Source organism: Staurois parvus, unplaced genomic scaffold (assembly GCF_062004578.1).
Source record: "Staurois parvus isolate SC_StPar_1 unplaced genomic scaffold, SC_StPar_1.0 ptg001680l, whole genome shotgun sequence".
Lineage (NCBI taxonomy): Eukaryota > Metazoa > Chordata > Amphibia > Anura > Ranidae > Staurois > Staurois parvus.
In genome coordinates, this window is record NW_028319476.1 from 227,346 (window position 1) to 245,266 (window position 17,921).

Genomic DNA, 17,921 nt, shown 5'->3' on the forward strand with positions numbered 1-17,921 from the left:
TTTACTGCTTTTATTTATTTATTTATTGTTAAAAGTTGGAGATACTTAAAACCTCTTTCATATTTCTGTTTCTGGGTACCTCTTTTGAAGGTTTTTCCTCACTTGTTTCTGGTGAAACCTTTATTCAGCAGTAGTGAAGAATTCAGCCATGTTCAGACTAGGATCTGAACCCAAGTTTGCCAACCCAGATGGAGGCTGATGCTTGTACAGTCCAGTCATCTGAAACCGGGGCGTTCCCTACCCCACAGCTACAGGTTTACATGCTTCTTGATCATGCGTCCAGATCCTAGTCTGAACAGTTTGAAGATCATGCTCATGCATAGTCAGAGGAAATCTCCCTGACAGAGCTCTGGATAGCAGTAAAAACAGAAGTTCTACTCCTTCTGTACTCTATCCAAAACTATAAAAAAAAAAGTTCTGGTTTGACATTACGGTTTTAAGTTTCATTTGTCTGCACTGCCTGTAGAAACAAGCCACAGAAAAAATACCATCTTCCTAGTCCAGGTCTAATAAAGGATCTACTTGCTTTGAGGGTATGCAAGTCTTGTCCATTTAGAAGTTTAGTGTGTGAAGCTTAATTTGTGTGTGCTTCATCCATTTAGAAAATTAGCAACTTTTTTGATATACCTGGACATTTTTGTAGTGAAATTATTTACTTATTTTAATTTTGGTGATGATGAAACATATTTTCTGACTGATTCCTCTTTGATTCCTCTCTTAATGTGTAGGTGGTTATAAATGGAGGTGCCGCGTCCACTGTTGACCAGGATACGGAAGACACAGAATTAATGGCTATTTATACAACTGAAAGTGGAATTGCAGAAAAGGTTGGTGTGTGATGCCTTTTTTTTTGTTTGTTTTTTTTATGTCTGTCTTTCCTTTTGGAGAGTTTTCCATTCACTTCCTATTGAAAAATACTACACAAAGTGTACAGGGGTATCGTTTCCCTTCTATTCCAGTTCTGGGGACAACTGTAACATTTTGGATTTTCTAGCCCCTTGACAATGGTCACCAGGAAAATAATTGATGCTGAAAGAAAATCACTTTGCTGCTGTTCCATATTTTTTTCCTCTTTTACTCCCCAAACCCAAATATTTAGATGTCAGTTATATTAACCTAGCAGGTTGGTGTAAAGCACAGATGCTAACCTTTCCAAAACATGAGGCATGTGGACGTTGCTTTCTGCCAAGGCTTGAGTGGACTTAATTACCTGTATTCAGTTGTTCTATTATCCACCCCAAATGCTTTTTGCTGACTGTGTAAAGTTTTTCTCACCTTGGCATTACCCTTTATTTTTATTAAAACAGTGAAGTTACCACATTTTTTCTGGGCGCTTGCACTACATCTCTAAAGTGCCTCAGATAAGTAGTATTTGCTTAGCACCCACACTGAGGAGGAGACAGCAAGCCCTCCCCATTAGAGTTCTGGTACAGCGAGTCATCTGCCATTCCAGAGGCAAAAGTGTTTAGTTTTTAGTAAGTTGACCACTGTCTTGTCCTTGAAGATCATCTCCCCTTCCGTTGGCAGTTTTGGTTTGCAAGTAAACATTTTGAAATGTTGTTTGGTAGAATAATATATTTTGATCTTGGCATAGGTGCATACCACTGTGTGCATGAAAGCATGTCTGGTACATGTGTGCTGGTGACAGATTTAGGTTATTGAGATTAGTGGGCCTTCACCTTCCCTTATTTGTCTTGAAATGAAACATATGGTAATGGAAGGCAGAATTGACTTAAGACGCATGCTTTGACCACACAAGTCTGATGGCAGTGAATGCAGCAAATAAAATGAACATGGCAAAAGTTGAAATACGTTTGCTACAGTTTGTTGCACATCATTCGTTTTTGCATTGTTTTAAGGAGCATTTTTCAGGATTTTAGAGATATCACAGGTAATGTTTTGCATTCATTGATCAAATATTTTTTACTGAAAAAGGTCAGTTCTAAATGAGAACAGAAGTGTAACCCTGTAAGCTCCAGTAACAGCAGTGAAAGGTAGTGTAGAATCCAAGGAAAACCTCTCTGTGCTTCCCTTCTAAAACTGGTATGTGCCAGATATACAAATGAGGGCGTATGATAGCAGAAAATCAGCGCTCGAACAGGAAACACACCTGATTCAGCAGTGGGACTCCAAAGTGTCCTCCAAACACTGGATACAGGATACAAAAAGCAGGAAGAGACAGCAACTCCAAAATCCACATGGAAGCTTTATTAGTGATACAGGAGTGGCATAAAAGCAGGTTTCGGCAAGTAGCACTGATCACAGCATTTTGGAGTTGCCGGCTCGTCCTGCTTTTTGTATACAAATGAGGGAGGCTGCCAATACTATGTTGATTTGATTGTCTATTATTGATACCAACACAGGCGCACTCTTTAGACTTCCTAGGCAGGAGAATGTGTAAGTCAAGCTAGGTATACACTCAGGGGCGTATTTGCTGCGAGGCAAACAAGGCATTTGCCTAGGGCGGCACTTTTCAGGGGGGCAGCGCTTTTCAGGAGGGGGGGGGGGCGGCACGGCGGCAGCGCCCCCCCCCCTTTTCACGGAAGGGACACTTCCGTGGGAAAGGGACAGGGGCTGCTGTGTCTTACCTGGTCTGCGACTCCGTGTCCCACGTCGATCTGGTCCACAAGGCGTTGCTGGAGGAGGGGTGAAGAAGGTGTCTGTCCGGTGTCTTCATCTTCCTGGATCTTGATCGCGATTGGCCACCAGATCTGTAGCTCAGAAAAGTCACACAGGCGGCCAATCACAGGTGAGGAGGCGGAGCTTGGAAAGGAGTTGCTGAGTGGCAGCGCGAAGATTAAAGATCGAGTGAGGGAGCAGCTGGAGCCGGTGAAGAGGAGGAGAGTGGCTGGAGGAAGACAGCTGATGGGCCTGAAGGTGGAAGCCCGGGCTGGAGCAGGGGTCAGCACGTGATGTAAGTATAATTGTATCAGTGGGAGTAATAGTGCCCCATCATTAGTGTCAGTGTGGGAGGAATCACTCCTCTGACACCAATGATTGGGCACTATTCCTCCTACTGACACCAATGATGGGGCACTATTCCTCCTACTGACACCAATGATGGGGCACTATGCCTCCTACTGACACCAATGATGGGACACTATGCCTCCCTCTGACACCAATGATGGGGCACTATGCCTCCCTCTGACACCAATGATGGGGCACTATTCCTCCATCTGACACCAATGATGGGGCACTATTCCTCCCACTGACACTAAAGATGGGGCACTATTCCTCCCACTGACACTAAAGATGGGGCACTATTCCTCCCACTGACACCAATGATGGGGCACTATTCCTCCCACTGACACTAAAGATGGGGCACTATTCCTCCCACTGACACCAATGATGGGGCACTATTCCTCCCACTGACACTAAAGATGGGGCACTATTCCTCCCACTGACACCAATGATGGGGCACGATTCCTCCCACTGACACCAATGATGGGGCACGATTCCTCCCACTGATACCATTGATGGGGCACTATTCCTCCCACTGACACTAAAGATGGGGCACTATTCCTCCCACTGACACTAAAGATGGGGCACTATTCCTCCCGCTGACACCAATGATGGGGCACTATTCCTCCCGCTGATACCAATGATGAGGCACGATTCCTCCCACTGACACCAATGATGGAGCACGATTCCTCCCACTGATACCATTGATGGGGCACGATTCCTCCCACTGACACCAATGATGGGGCAGGATTCCTCCCACTGACACCAATGATGGGGCAGGATTCCTCCCACTGACACCAATGATGGGGCACGATTCCTCCCACTGACACCAATGATGGGGCAGGATTCCTCCCACTGACACCAGTGATGGGGCAGGATTCCTCCCACTGACACCAATGATGGGGCAGGATTCCTCCCACTGACACCAATGGTGGGGCAGGATTCCTCCCACTGACACCAATGATGGGGCAGGATTCCTCCCACTGACACCAATGATGGGGCAGGATTCCTCCCACTGACACCAATGGTGGGGCAGGATTCCTCCCACTGACACCAATGATGGGGCACGATTCCTCCCACTGACACCAATGATGGGGCACCCCATCATTGGTGTCAGTGGGAGGAATAGTGCCCCATCATTAGTGTCAGTGGGAGGAATAGTACCCCATCATTGGTGTCAGTGGGAGAAATAGTACCCCATCATTGGTGTCAGTGGGAGGAATAGTGCCCCATCATTGGTGTCAGTGGGAGGAATAGTGCCCCATCATTATTGTCAGTGTGTGAGGAATAGTGCCCCATCATTGGTGTCAGTGTGTGAGGAATAGTGCCCCATCATTGGTGTCAGTGGGAGGAATAGCGCCCCATCATTGGTGTCAGTGTGTGAGCAATAGTGCCCCATCATTGGTGTCAGTGTGTGAGAAATAGCGCCCCATCATTGGTGTCAGTGTGTGAGGAATAGCGCCCCATCATTGGTGTCAGTTTGTGAGCAATAGTGCCCCATCATTGGTGTCAGTGTGTGAGGAATAGCGCCCCATCATTGGTGTCAGTGGGAGGAATAGCACCCCATCGTCTGTGGGTGGAGCTCTAATAGGAAGAGGTGGAGCCTAAAGAGGAAGAAGATGAAGGGGTGGAGTTTGCAGATGAAAGGGTGGTACAAATTTAGATGTGGGGGGTGCCCAGTTTTAGTCTTGCCTAGGGCAGCACAAAACCAAAATACACCACTGTATACACTAGTAGACTTTTGTTTGAATTTTTTGTTTTGAGAAGATTTGTTCAATTTTCTAGTTGTTAATGGAGTCAAATTGATGTTTGCTTTTCAATTGCAATGACAAGAACTTAAAGGAGCAGGATAGATATTTTTTTTCTTTTGCAATGACAAGAACTTAAAGGAGCAGGATAGATATTTTTTTTTCTTTAACGAACATATTTCTAACAGTGAATATAGAAGTCATTTGGTAAAGTCCATTCATTCTGAAATTGAGCATTAACCACTTGCTGACTGTATAACCTACATATACGGCAACAGAACGGCTCTCCTGCGCTGGATTATTTACCTTGTACAAATGAAATTTGGAGCTACTTTTGAATGACATCCATCAAGCTAATGTACTGAGAATTTTCACACAAATATTCGCATGAACGTTCGTTCAAAAATCTGCTCTTGTATGCTCAGCTTTACATGATCTAACATGCTGGAACCATTCATGTATCTTTATTGCCCGAGCTCAGTGACATTAGCTTTCAAAGTAGCTGAGCTCTTCTGGTTTAGAGGTCATAGTGCCACAGCATATGATTGTGTCCTCCCGGCAAGCGTTAAATTGGTTTGGTGGGTGTGGGGGGGTCAGCATTCTTACCTGAACTTCATCATTCCTGCCTAGGGCCGACATAGATATCTGGCAGTTTTGAATCCTTCCTCATTAATCCATTATTGCTAACACTTCTTTTTGGTTTGTGAGGTTTCTCCTTACGCTGCTGTGATTACATTTCTTCCAGTGTTAGATATTAAATCTTTGACCATTCTGTGCTTCTTGGTCTCTCAGCATGAAATACAATTTCGGCTCTCAGGACGCCTGAGGCAAGGCCGGGAAAGCTCATGTCAGTCAGCACTGAACCATCTGTTGTCTTGTATACTTCATAAAGCACCAGTGCAAACCCATTGTTATCCTCTAAGGAAGCTAAAACAAACTCACAAGAATTTAACTAAATCCCTTATAGCTCAGTGCCTTCCACCAAAAATGCCTACATTTTTCTTTTCGTTTTTGTAATTTTTATTGTTGGTTTTAGTAACTGTAAAAAGATAAGTTGTCTCTGGAAGCATATGCAAAACTTAAGAGAAGTATGGGTTTCTGAAAAAAAGAAATTATGTCATTGGTCATTGCACCAGTCCCCCATCACTTCTAAGACTAAGAACTGAGCGATGAAAGACCACTGATCGCTCAGTTCTCAGCCTTTAGTGAGCAGAAAGCGCTTATTGGAGCACAAGGCAGTGGAGGGTCGGGAGCTGATGGGTCAGCTTCTCGGCTCATTAAGAGGCTGAGGCAGCTGCTGGTCCAGGCATCTGGGTGGATCCTGATTGTAAAGTCAGGATCTTTCCAGAGCCTGGACCAGCTGAGTGACGTCAACCAACAGTTGACTTTAGCCCGCTGTTATTGAACGTGGGCCACAGGAGTGCAGAACAACCTGCAATTCTGTGATCCATAGGAGAAGTAAGGCCTAAAAAGCTTTGGCCATATTTTTCATATAAATGGTATTCTTAAACATCGTAAAAATGGATTTCCATAGGACCCCATTAAGGCCCAAAACAGGTGGAACTCTGTTACACAGATTTTAACTTGCATGGTTGTGTGGCCTGTTTGCGTTTCCCCTGCACATCCCTGTTGGCTAATAAATTTAAATTGCTTTTATGGAAACATGACGGGCAAAATTGTGCCACAGCAAGGCCTCGCAGTCTCTGTGCAAAATTGGCAACTTGTTTGCCCTGGGTTCGGAATCTCCTGGGACTGTAGAATTAAATGTAAATGTGCAGGAACATGGGGGTACTAAATGTACAGTCCAGGTAACAGTTTGTGGTGGTTTGGGATACCAAGGGTACACATTCATTTTCTTTATGATTAAATGTTCTAAAGCAAGCTTGTTTAACCAGTTTTCATGTGAGCCATTAAAATATATGCTGTCTGGAGGCAATAAAAATGTATACAAGCCATAATTATAGTACAGATGTAGTAACAGATTCTGATTCTTTATACCAAATGAATATGGGAAGATGAGAATTGTTTTACAAAATATGCAAATTGAAAAACTTATTTGGCATGGCTTACGGTTGATGTAACTGTGATCAATGCAGACTCTTGAGAGCGAGTCAGCCAGACATATTGGCGTTTATTTACTAAATCTGGAGAGTGCAAAATCAGGTGCACTTCGCATAGAAACCAATTAGCTTCCAGGTTTTATTGCCAAAGCTTCATTGAACAAGGTGAGGTTAGAAGCTGATTGGCTACCATGTACAGGTGCACCACATTCTGAGTGAACCAGCTTTAATAAATCGCCCCCATTTTGTCTCTGAGAGTAATAGAATTGGTGATGGCTTTCAGGCTGCAACAGCCACCAGACTGTAGTTCTATCATGAATATAGACATTGCAGTAAGTAGCCACCCACTGATTAATTACTGGCCTGTAAGAGACCACGCCCGAATGCTGTGTTTGTTTTCCGAAAGTATAGTAGGCAGTATTCGGAATGGATGGCCCACCATAGGTGGGTGAAATCTGAAGGTAAATACTATTAGGCTGCCTGTAGATCAATGGTTCTCAACCTTCATAATGCCGCGACCCTTTAATACAGTTCCTCATGTTGTGGTGTTCCCCAACCATAAAATTATTTACCCAGTAATTATAATTCATGAAGTGTCGTTTTACCTCCAATACTGCTGCTTTCAACACAGTAGCTGCTTTCAACACAGTAGCTGCTTTCAACACAGTAGCTGCTTTCTACACAGTAGCTGCTCTTTACACATTGGAAATGTGTTTTCCAATGGTCTTAGGTGACCACTGTGAAAGGGTCGTTTGACCCCCAAAGGGGTCCCGACCCACAGGTTGAGAACCAGCTCTGTAGATGCATCAAAACTCATCCGGTTCAGCTGGAGCTGGCCATATTTTGTGGCATCTATGGCTGTTCCTGCTTGACAGTTTATTCTAATCTGTCAAATGGGACTGTTGGAAATGTTTTTTTCAATCAGCCAGCTACAGCCGATTGATCACATAATCAGTGTATTCTGACAGTGGAGGAATCCCGGTGTCAGAACACAATGGCACAATGTGGAAGATTCTGCCATCGTTCTCGCATTTGTGGATGGGGGAAATTTGTAGAGAGCTGATCAAAAACAAAATAAGGCATCTATTGCCAGCCCTACACTTTTAAAGTGTTACTAAACCCATTGCAGTAAAGCATGATTACACTGTTCAACAAATTTTTATTTTTTGCCAGTTTTGGAAACAAAAGGATCCATTTCTTAATGAATTTCACATTCTGAGTTCAAATATAACAATGAAATTTGTCAATTGGCTCTAGTTTTTCTGTAAACGGAAAGTTTTCTACTATAGGCGTAATGACTACATAATGCACAATAATTATATAGATAGATGTCTTTCCACAAATATAAAGCAAGTGATATTGACTACATAACAAAGCCTAAATGGCATAATATATTGCATAGGATTACCAAGAAAAATTATAGCCATAAGCTAAGTTGAATCATTTTAATACTTAGGATTCTCACTAGTTTTGTCTTCAGTTTGTGTCGGTTTTGCTTCTCTTGGCTTTTCTCTTGTATTCGAGGAAAGGGCTATCTCTTACAACTGCACGTGACTACACGCTTCAGGTTCTTCCTCACTTGACTCAACCACGAAGGATTCTGGTGCTTTAGGAATTGGTAGCCCCTCTCCATGAGGAACTGGACGTATTGCCGATGGAATATTTGGATAGTGCACAGATAACTTTTTCTTCTTATTTAGCCCTTTTACAATTGGAGGCACCATACAAAAGTAACAATTACTAACATGATCTGTTGGCTCTCTCCAAATCATTGGCACAGCGAAAGGCATAGATGCCTTTTTTCCATTCAACCATTGCTCCAGTGCCGTCCCACAAGAATTGCAGCATATATGTGGTGCCCAGCTCTTGTCCTGGTCTCCTATCTTGCAGCCAAAATACAAGTTGTAGGCTTTCTTAATCATTCCTGTTATCCTCCTTTTTTGTGAGATAAAAGTTATTTCACCGCAGATATAGCAGAAATTATCTGCTTTATTCACACAAGTTCGAGGCATTACTGAGTAGCCTATATAAGCATAAAACGAAATGTAAAGACGCTGTCGAACTACAATCAGCTACAGATACTGCAGCTTTTATGCAGTGAAGTGATGCAATTAAAGGCTAATATTGCATCATCTCAGTATACATGCAATTTTCTATTGGTCACCAGTATCAATTGCGCAATATGCAGCTGAAGTTGCATCATAATTTTGAATGGCTTACGTCATTAGATGAGTGAATATATCATGGAAACTAGAGCCAATCAACATTTTTTAGGGTCATTTTCGTTTTCAGCACCCCAAAATTATGTAAGATTAGCTAATTTTATGCCCAAAACTTTTTACCTGTTGAACAGTGTTATTATTCTCGCTGTAGTACCTGTGATTGGCACTGTCCAGACAGAGGGTCAGGGGTCATGCAGCCTCATAGGACAGCTATAGGAGAATGAAAACTCCTCCTACACGCTTTAAAAATTTTTTGGCCAGACACCGATAGTCACAAGACTGCTATATACTGTTGATGAGAAACGGTAGTTTATATTTACTAAAATAATTGCATTTCCATGTTCTGTGTACTGTGGAGACCAGTGAATGCCGGGCCCTGGGTTTATTAACACTTTTTAAGGAAAAGGGAAACAAGAATTTTACATAAAGAATACAAATGTTTTGCAAGAGATGTGAAAGAGGCCATCTATGTCAAACTGAATAACTGTATACAAATACATAAAGGAGCATTTGACACCGGCCATCTCTCATCTACTTATAATTGCCTTTTAACATCTTTACCTCAGCATTTTAATAGCAGTTTGAACCCTTCAGCCATGTAACTCAAAAGCTTGCCTGTCCCACACTTCATGACACCATGGGGATTGGAATATGTAATTATAACAAGGTAGTTTCACATCTTTTCACATCCCCATCATGTTTTTTGACCATTAGCATTTGCATTGACACATTCCAGGATGATTGGATTCGATTACTGGAAGGGATCGGTACCCTATCGTTAAGAGATTTAAGAGAAGACTGCATAAACTGATAGTTAACTTGAGATGTATGTTCATTGGGATGTTTAACCCCTTGACACCAATGTAACACAAATATGCGGCCTCACAGAACTGGGCTTTTTTCCGTGGGACCGCATATTTGCATAGCTGTCTTTCTGCTGGGAGCATGGCGTGCTCCCAGCACAAAGACCGCAGTGTCATTGAGAGCACCGGGTCCCATTCTAACGATCAGAACCTGGGTCTCCCGATTCCGGGTCACATGATCGCTGTGATAGCCTCTGATTGGCTATGACAGTGATCAGTCACTGTACAGCTCGGCCCCCTGTTTTTTTTTGTTTTTTTTTCTCTCTATGAATGGAGGAGAGAGATACATTGTATCTCTCTAACTCCTGGCATAGAGAGGGAAAAAAAAAGGTTTGTAAAAAAAATTAAAATAAATATTAAAAAATAAAAGAAAAAATAAAGAAAAAAATACCTAGATCAAGGTGTGATCTAGTTCAGTGTCAGGGTAAGTGGATCTAGTTCAGTGCCAGGGTAAGTGGATCTAGTTCAGTGCCAGGGTAAGTGTTTGAGTCAAGGTCAAAGGTCAGGATTTTAAAAAAAAAATTGTTGTACATGTGTTTTAGGTAAAAAAAAAAAAAATGTGCACTATTGTTTCTGGGCTGTACTACGGGTACAAACAACAAATAACATATACATATATGGTATCGTTGCAATCATCAAGAGCTGGAGAATTTATTTTGGGTTGTTCTTTGGTGGTAGGTTATGGTAGTAACAAGAAATATACAGCTAAATTTAAAAAAATGATTTTTTTTTTTTTACTATTTTGGGCCAGGTTTCCTTTGATAATTAAAAAAAAAATCAGTAGATATCCATTACCATTTACCATCAAATGAAAGCCCAATTTGTCCTGAAAAAAAAACCAAGGTATAATTCACCTGGATGTACAAAGTAGTTGTGATATGTACAGTTTTACTAACACGTCAATGTTGCAAAATTGTGCTTAGGCATTTAGATTTGTTTTACCGTTAGGCGTGAAGGGGTTAAAAATGTCACTTGCATAAGTGTCATGTAGAATTTACACTCCAGTCTTTTATCTTTGTTAGTCTCTGACAGTTATAATGGTAAGAAAAATGTTTGAGGGCCTTTTTCAGAGACAACTCTGATGTACACAAGTCACACACAAACCGTAAACTCTTTATTGTTATTTGTTGTATTTCAAACAATGCTTCCTGTTGGTTAGATAACAGGAGACATGGTGAATTGAACCTACTTAAGCTGCACCCCTGGAATTATTTCACTTGAATTCCTGTGCTTTGGAAGAGTATGGAAAGGTATGTGCTAACCACCAAAAGTACAGGGAAAAGTGGAGGCCCAATTCAGTGAGCACATCACCCATATCTGTGGAAGTGCTTTGTGAATGGATAGGCTGTAAATTGGCTAACCTCACAGTATGGGTGACTCCAATGTTTATGGATGACAGTCTCATCCTGAAGCTGGACATCACACATTGGTGAGTGTTTCAGTGCATTAATGTCTCGGCTGTCTGACAGCTGCACTACCTATTAGTGGAGTAAAGTTAATTTAGTTAATTTTTCACTGATATTGATCAGCAAGGAATGTGTGCAGAAACCAGAAGCTGTCTACATACTTCAGTATTTTCCAAACATCCATTTTCTTAAGGTTCCGAGAGATCAAGGTCTAACCTCCCAGATGAGCAGTGCACACACTTGCCTGCTCATATCACATCACTGGTAGCCAGCTTTACCTAGGTATAACAATCATGAGTGTCTAGGACAGCCTTTCTCAACCAGGGTGCCTTGAGGTTTCTTCAGGGGTGCCTTGGCAAAATATCTACAAATTGCCCAAAACTTGTATACAAACCAGCAGGTGAAACAAGCCTGCCTTTTAGTTACACAAAGCCACATGTTTTCATTGTGCACCATTACAACCTTCTAGCCACCGGCATCCTGACAACCAATGACATCAGTTAAGGAGGATGTTGATTACCTGCACAGCATCCTTGTTTGACTCTCCCCTACCCCTCTCCATCAGTACTGGGGTCACATTAGCTCAGTAATGGAGAAAAACTGAGGGAGAAGAGAAACAATGGGATGCTAGTCAGCACCAGCATGCAAAAGTGTATTTGCTTTGGAAGAATAAATTACCTCTAACGTTGGGTGTCCTACATGTGTGGATGTTGCTGTGTTATATAAAACTATTATAATATAAATTAATATAATTTATATTATAATATAAATATAATTATTATAGTTTTTTAGAATGGGGTTCCTCAAGACCCGTCCATAAAGGGTGCCTTGGGACTGTCCATAATTTTAGAGGGTGCCTTGACATTGTCCATAATTTTAAAGGGTGCCTTGACTAAAAAAAGGTTGAGAAACACTGGTCTAGGAAAACCTGCAAAACCTGTTTCTTCTGCAGTTGGTTAACTAAGATAAATCTTCTTGGGTTGGAGAGTTTCCCTGACTTATAATGAACTAAGGTTATTTAAATTGAACCTTTCCCTTAATTTTATAGCATGATTGCTGTGCAGGTACTTCCATGTGTCTGAATATAGGCTTTGTTTGTGCTCTCGGTGTCACAGCTTCCTGTGTTCTCAGTGTTACAAGTGTCTCAGTGTCACATGTAAAATCTGACAGGCTGGTTGTACCCTAGTTGATCAATCGGTCTACTTGGGTACATTCAGCCTACCCATGCATGGTTCACATCTCGGCTGTCCCTGCTGAACTGGCAGAGATTCAAACCGTCTATGGCCAGCTTCAGGCTTTTGGTTGATTTATCCTGCTATTCTCCATACAGCCAAGAGTGCTGATATTGATCATTTACATCACTGTTTTATTTGTTAGTTGTTGTATTATGGACTGGGGATTTATCTTTGTGCGTTAAGCCACTTGATGCCTCTCACATGTGCCCAACAAGGCCTTTCTCCCACTTAAACATGTTTTGATGACATCTAGTGTTCTGATCCATTTATTTTACACCTTTTTGGGTTTTTTTTGTTTTTTTTAAATAAATTATCTTAAACAATTGTATGGTCTGGCCAATGTTCAAACCTACTTTGAGAAACTGAGGACGAAGAGAAACAATGGAATACTATCCAGTATCAATGTGCAAAAGTGTACTTGAAAGAATAAATCCACCCTAACACTGAGTGTCCTACATGTGTGAGTGTTGCTGTATTAGGTAAAACAGTTAGAATAGTTTTTTACATTTTAGAATGGGGTACCTTGAGACTGATCATTTTAAAGTGTGCCCAAAGATTGTTCATAACTTTATAGGGTGCCTTGACTGAAAAAAGGTTGAGAAACATTGCTTTAGGCAAACCTAGAATAGTGATGCTGTTGCATGTAGATCCACATACGTAAATCAAAAAAAGCTGGCTCAATTTCTATTTTTCTGGCCCCGAGGTATAGAGTTGCATAGTATATTATACAATATATACAAAAGGTTTATAAACTTTAATGCCATGCCTAGGTTCATTCAATCCTCCTAATACCAAGAAGTGCACATTTTGTTTCTGGCAGCAGTGTGGTCAATTTGACAGTGTGTTGTTTTCTGCCATACAAACTTTGGCCAGATTGCAAAGTTTAAGGTCACTGTCTTTGGTGGGCAGGTATCCAAACACCTTTGTAGATTAATAAATGACATGTGCAAGATAGAAAAGCCACTGCTAATGCTTATGTACATAGTTCTAAAGTCCCTCTCGAGAATTTGGTGGGTGTTTTGGTGGGGTGGGTATGTGTACTATTAAAGATATGGTAGGAATGTCTTGAAAATTTTTTATTTACTAACTAAAAACAGTTTAAAAAAAAAAAAAAAAGCAGTATGTGCCCTAATAAAACAAACTCATATTTTTAGTAGTTTAAATAATTGTAATATACGTAGGTCATATTCTTTCATAAGAGACCTGTCATTCGATAGAGTGAGGGCTGCAAGGTCAATGCTGACAGACGTTGCAGCATATGTTCAATTCCTTGTGACCAAGGAAAGCAGCTCAGTGCTGAGCTCTTCTGTGTATTGAGGCTTTCTGGACCAGGCATCAGTAATCGTGTACTGAGAAATAGGAATGCACACTGTTGGTACATGTATGTTTATTGCCTGTAACAGAATTCATTATATAGCGTGTCTGCCAAGAGGGATAGTTATGGGATCTAGAGTTAGCCCTCATGCACATTGGATGTTTTTACAGCGGCTGTTTTGGCTTTTGATTTTCTTTTTCTACAGCTAGTAAACCCCCCAGCATGTTACCCTATGTGTCCATGACTGTAATCAGCGTTTTTTTGCTGGAAAATAACCCAGGACTAGTGGGTTTCTAGAGGTGTTTTTTAGTTGTAAAAACACTCTAACGCTGAAAAGCACAATAAACCGGTGTTTTTAGACTTTTTTTTTGACCAAGCAAATGCAGGAAAACGCTGCTAAATGCTAATGCAAGAACGCAAAAAGCTGAAAAACCCATGGTTTTAAAGCGGAGCTCCACCCAAAAAGGGGAAGTTCCGCTTTAAGGACTGCTCCCCCGCTCCCCATTAAGGATTGGCACCTTAGGGTGGCGGGGGAGGAATGGGTACCTGAATATGACAAGTACCCGCTCCCACTTCCGGTCTGATCCCCTAGGCGATTGAAAGCGGAAGGTGTCCTCCCTCCCTGTAGTTTTTTGGGACACGTAACAGGTCCCAGAAGACTAGAGGACCATTCATGCAAAGCGGGTGCCCACACTGAAGATGCCAATCTCCTGGAATACAGGACGGCCAGTGAAACTGGCTGCGGGGGACACACCACGGGACCAAGGGACAGGTAAGTTTTTGTAGCTGCTGACTTTTATTTTTTGACAGACGAGTGGAACTCCGCTTTAACGTGACATTACACAGCTAACGTTACCAGCATTATCAAGACCCCCAGTGTGCATGGAGACTTATAGTGTATGTAAACCCCATCCTTGAACTTCTTTTATTTGCATCCCTTTGCTCTGCTAAATATACCATTCATAGTGTTCTGTGCTATCTTTTAGATAAGTGTAAAAAGCACCTGTTGATTTTGCAAGAAATCTTGTGAGCGGATAACTTCGTGTGTTCTTTCTGTACACAAGGAGGGGTTATGGATATAAGGGGAGGTCTGTGTTTCTTGTAATCAGTGGATGTATTGCAGAGTGTACTAAATACACGTGTTTATTTATTTTTCTTTTTTGCCTTGACATGTGCTTTAATGTGATGGCGCAGAACTCTTGGTTTTGTCTATTAGGAAAAGTTGTGTTCTTCTATCCACTGACACGCACAACTGAAAGACCACTTCTGAGCGAAGTTACTTTTCACATGTCTACAGGGAACATGCTGCGCCTTTCCACAACAGGTGGGCAGAGATCTCATCAGTAGATTCTCCAAGAAACAGAAAAAAAATTGGAAGGTACCTCTTTAAAGCTGGCCATACACAGCGCAAAGTTCAGGAAATTCCTGCCAAAGCTATCAGGGCCGCCCAGCTCAACAAACTTCAGTTGAAAAATCTAAGGAGCTGGTGGAAAATTGTTGGCCAAGCAGTGACTGCATCCAGTCAGATGTAGCCAGTGTTCTGGTATTCAAGTAGCCATGGGGTGTTGCATTTAGCGTGGATTAAGAAATCTATTCGATTTCTCTTGTTTAACCTACAGGCTGAACAAGAGAAATCTTATGTGTGTATGGCTAGCCTCTCTCTCTAGTACGTACCAAAAACTGAAGTGTCTGGTAGCAAACGTCAATACAGTTATGGGGAAAGTTCTTTCTACAAAGAAATCATACATTTTAAACAGGCACACATGATGGGTGGTAATCCAGTCAGTTTCACACTAGTTTCATAGTTCTCTTTCAAGTTCTGCTAAACTACATATTGGGTTGTTGTCACACAATGAAATAAAAGAAGTGTGACCTATTCCTGCATCACTAATAATTATGTCATGTGACAGTTAAGCCTTGTTCACACCATGGTGCAGAGACGTCAGTTTTTCTGTATGTGTTGTGCAAGGACGCAACAAAATCCGTTCTCTATCTGCCTTGTTCACAACACTAGTATCATCTTCAGGTTTTTTCTGCGCAGGAATCTGCAACATGTATAAAACTCATTGAAGTGCACATGAAAACTATTGGAAACTGATATCTCTGCAAGTGAAATCTGCACATCAGTTTCCATCAGTTTCTCTGTGTGTCTGCTGTGAACAAGGCTGGTCATAGATGGCTCAAAATTCGACTGGTTCAGCAAGGACCAACTGAATTTTGATCATCTATGGCTGTTCCTGTTCGAGAGAAGTTGGTCTAATGGGAATGCGGGAAACTTTTTCTTGATCAGCTGGTTGCAGGTGCTGATCATTGTATTCTGAAATTAGAGGAGTCCCCGCTGTCAGAATACAATAGCACAACAGGGAGGATTCCCCCATCCACCTTGCATGTGTGGATGAGGGAATCGGTTGTTGTTTTTGTTTTTCTTTATCAGCCCGCTGACTGATTAAAAAATAAACGAACAAACAATAGTCTATGGCTAGCCTTAACCTGAGGTTTGTAATTTGTATTTCCGAGTATATTTCTCAATAACGTCCTAATATTTCCTATTGCTAGTTTTCTTATTTTCATTGGAGAAATCAAAATGCACTTTATCCTACTGGATGAACAGCACACATTTACAGTTGTGTCCAAAATTATTCAACCCCCAATGCTGTAAAGGGGTTTAGGGACTATAGTGTACATTTGGAATTGTATTCAGAATCAAATCCTACAAGGACGTTGTAACTACCCAAATGCAACTAAAATGACATCAATTGTTTATGTAATACAGTAGTAAATGGTTCTTATGTGGTTTCTTCATTGCCACAATTATTCAACCCCTTAAAGACTACCACTCTGAAGAACAGAGGTTCATACAGGTGCTTTCCATCAGGTATTGAAAACACCTGTGGATGTCACCGAGCAGCAATCAAGCATAATAAGCACCAATTAGGCAGCTTTAAAATGACTGTGATACTCAGCTCCTTCTAGACATTTACTGGTGTGGTTACAAACATGGTGAAGGCAAGAGAATGGTCCAGGAAGACAAGAGAAGAGGTGATTTCTCTTCACAGGAAGGGCAATGGCTATAAGAAGATTGCAAAGATGTTAAACATACCAAGAGACACCTTAGGAAGCATCATTCGCAAATTCAAGGCAAAGGGCACTGTTGAAACGCTACCTGGTCGTGGCAGAAAGAAGATGCTGACTTCGACTGCTGTGCGCTACCTGAAGCGTAGAGTGGAGAGAAGTCCCCGTGTGACTGCTGAGGAACTGAGAAAAGATTTGTCAGATGTGGGTACAGAAGTTTCAGCCCAGACAATAAGACGCACACTGCGTAATGAAGGCCTCCGTGCCAGAACTCCCAGGCGTACCCCCTTGCTGTCTCCAAAGAATAAGAAGAGTCGACTGCAGTATGCCAAAAGCCATGTGGACAAACCACAAAAGTTGTGGGATAGTGTTCTGTGGACTGATGAAACAAAATTAGAACTGTTTGGGCCCATGGATCAACGCTATGTTTGGAGGAGGAAGAACAAGGCCTATGATGAAAAGAACACCTTGCCTACTGTGAAGCATGGTGGAGGGTCAATCATGCTTTGGGGCTGTTTTGCTTCTGCAGGTACAGGGAAGCTTCAGCGTGTGCAAGGTACCATGAATTCTCTTCAGTACCAGGAGATATTGGATGGAAACGTGATGCAGTCCGTCACACACCTGAGGCTTGGGAGACGTTGGACCTTTCAACAGGACAATGATCCCAAGCATACCTCCAAGTCCACTAGAGCATGGTTGCAGAGGAAAGGCTGGAACATTTTGGAGTGGCCATCGCAGTCACCAGACTTAAATCCGATTGAGAACCTCTGGTGGGACTTAAAGAAAGCAGTTGCAGTGCGCAAGCCTAAGAATGTGACTGAACTGGAGGCCTTTGCCCATGAAGAATGGGCGAAGATACCCGTAGATCGCTGCAAGACACTTGTGTCAAGCTATGCTTCACGTTTAAAAGCTGTTATAACTGTAAAAGGATGCTGTACTAAGTACTAAGATTGAATGTCACTTGGGGGTTGAATAAAACTGATAATGCTGTGAGCACAGAAAAGACATTTGTGGTTATTTCATTATAACTGTTATGTTA

The 17,921-nt window shown here is 41.9% G+C and overlaps 1 protein-coding gene across 2 annotated transcripts in view; it reads left to right on the forward strand.

The window, feature by feature from the left end:
- The window catches only part of LOC149434774 (solute carrier family 23 member 2), a 229,184-nt gene that overhangs the window by 131,356 nt on the left and 79,907 nt on the right, over positions 1-17,921 (forward strand). For both annotated transcript variants that reach the window (XM_089663408.1, XM_089663409.1), the window contains one exon: positions 729-827. In XM_089663408.1, coding sequence (XP_089519534.1) covers positions 729-827 — 99 coding nt within the window. The remainder of the gene's footprint in view (positions 1-728; positions 828-17,921) is intronic.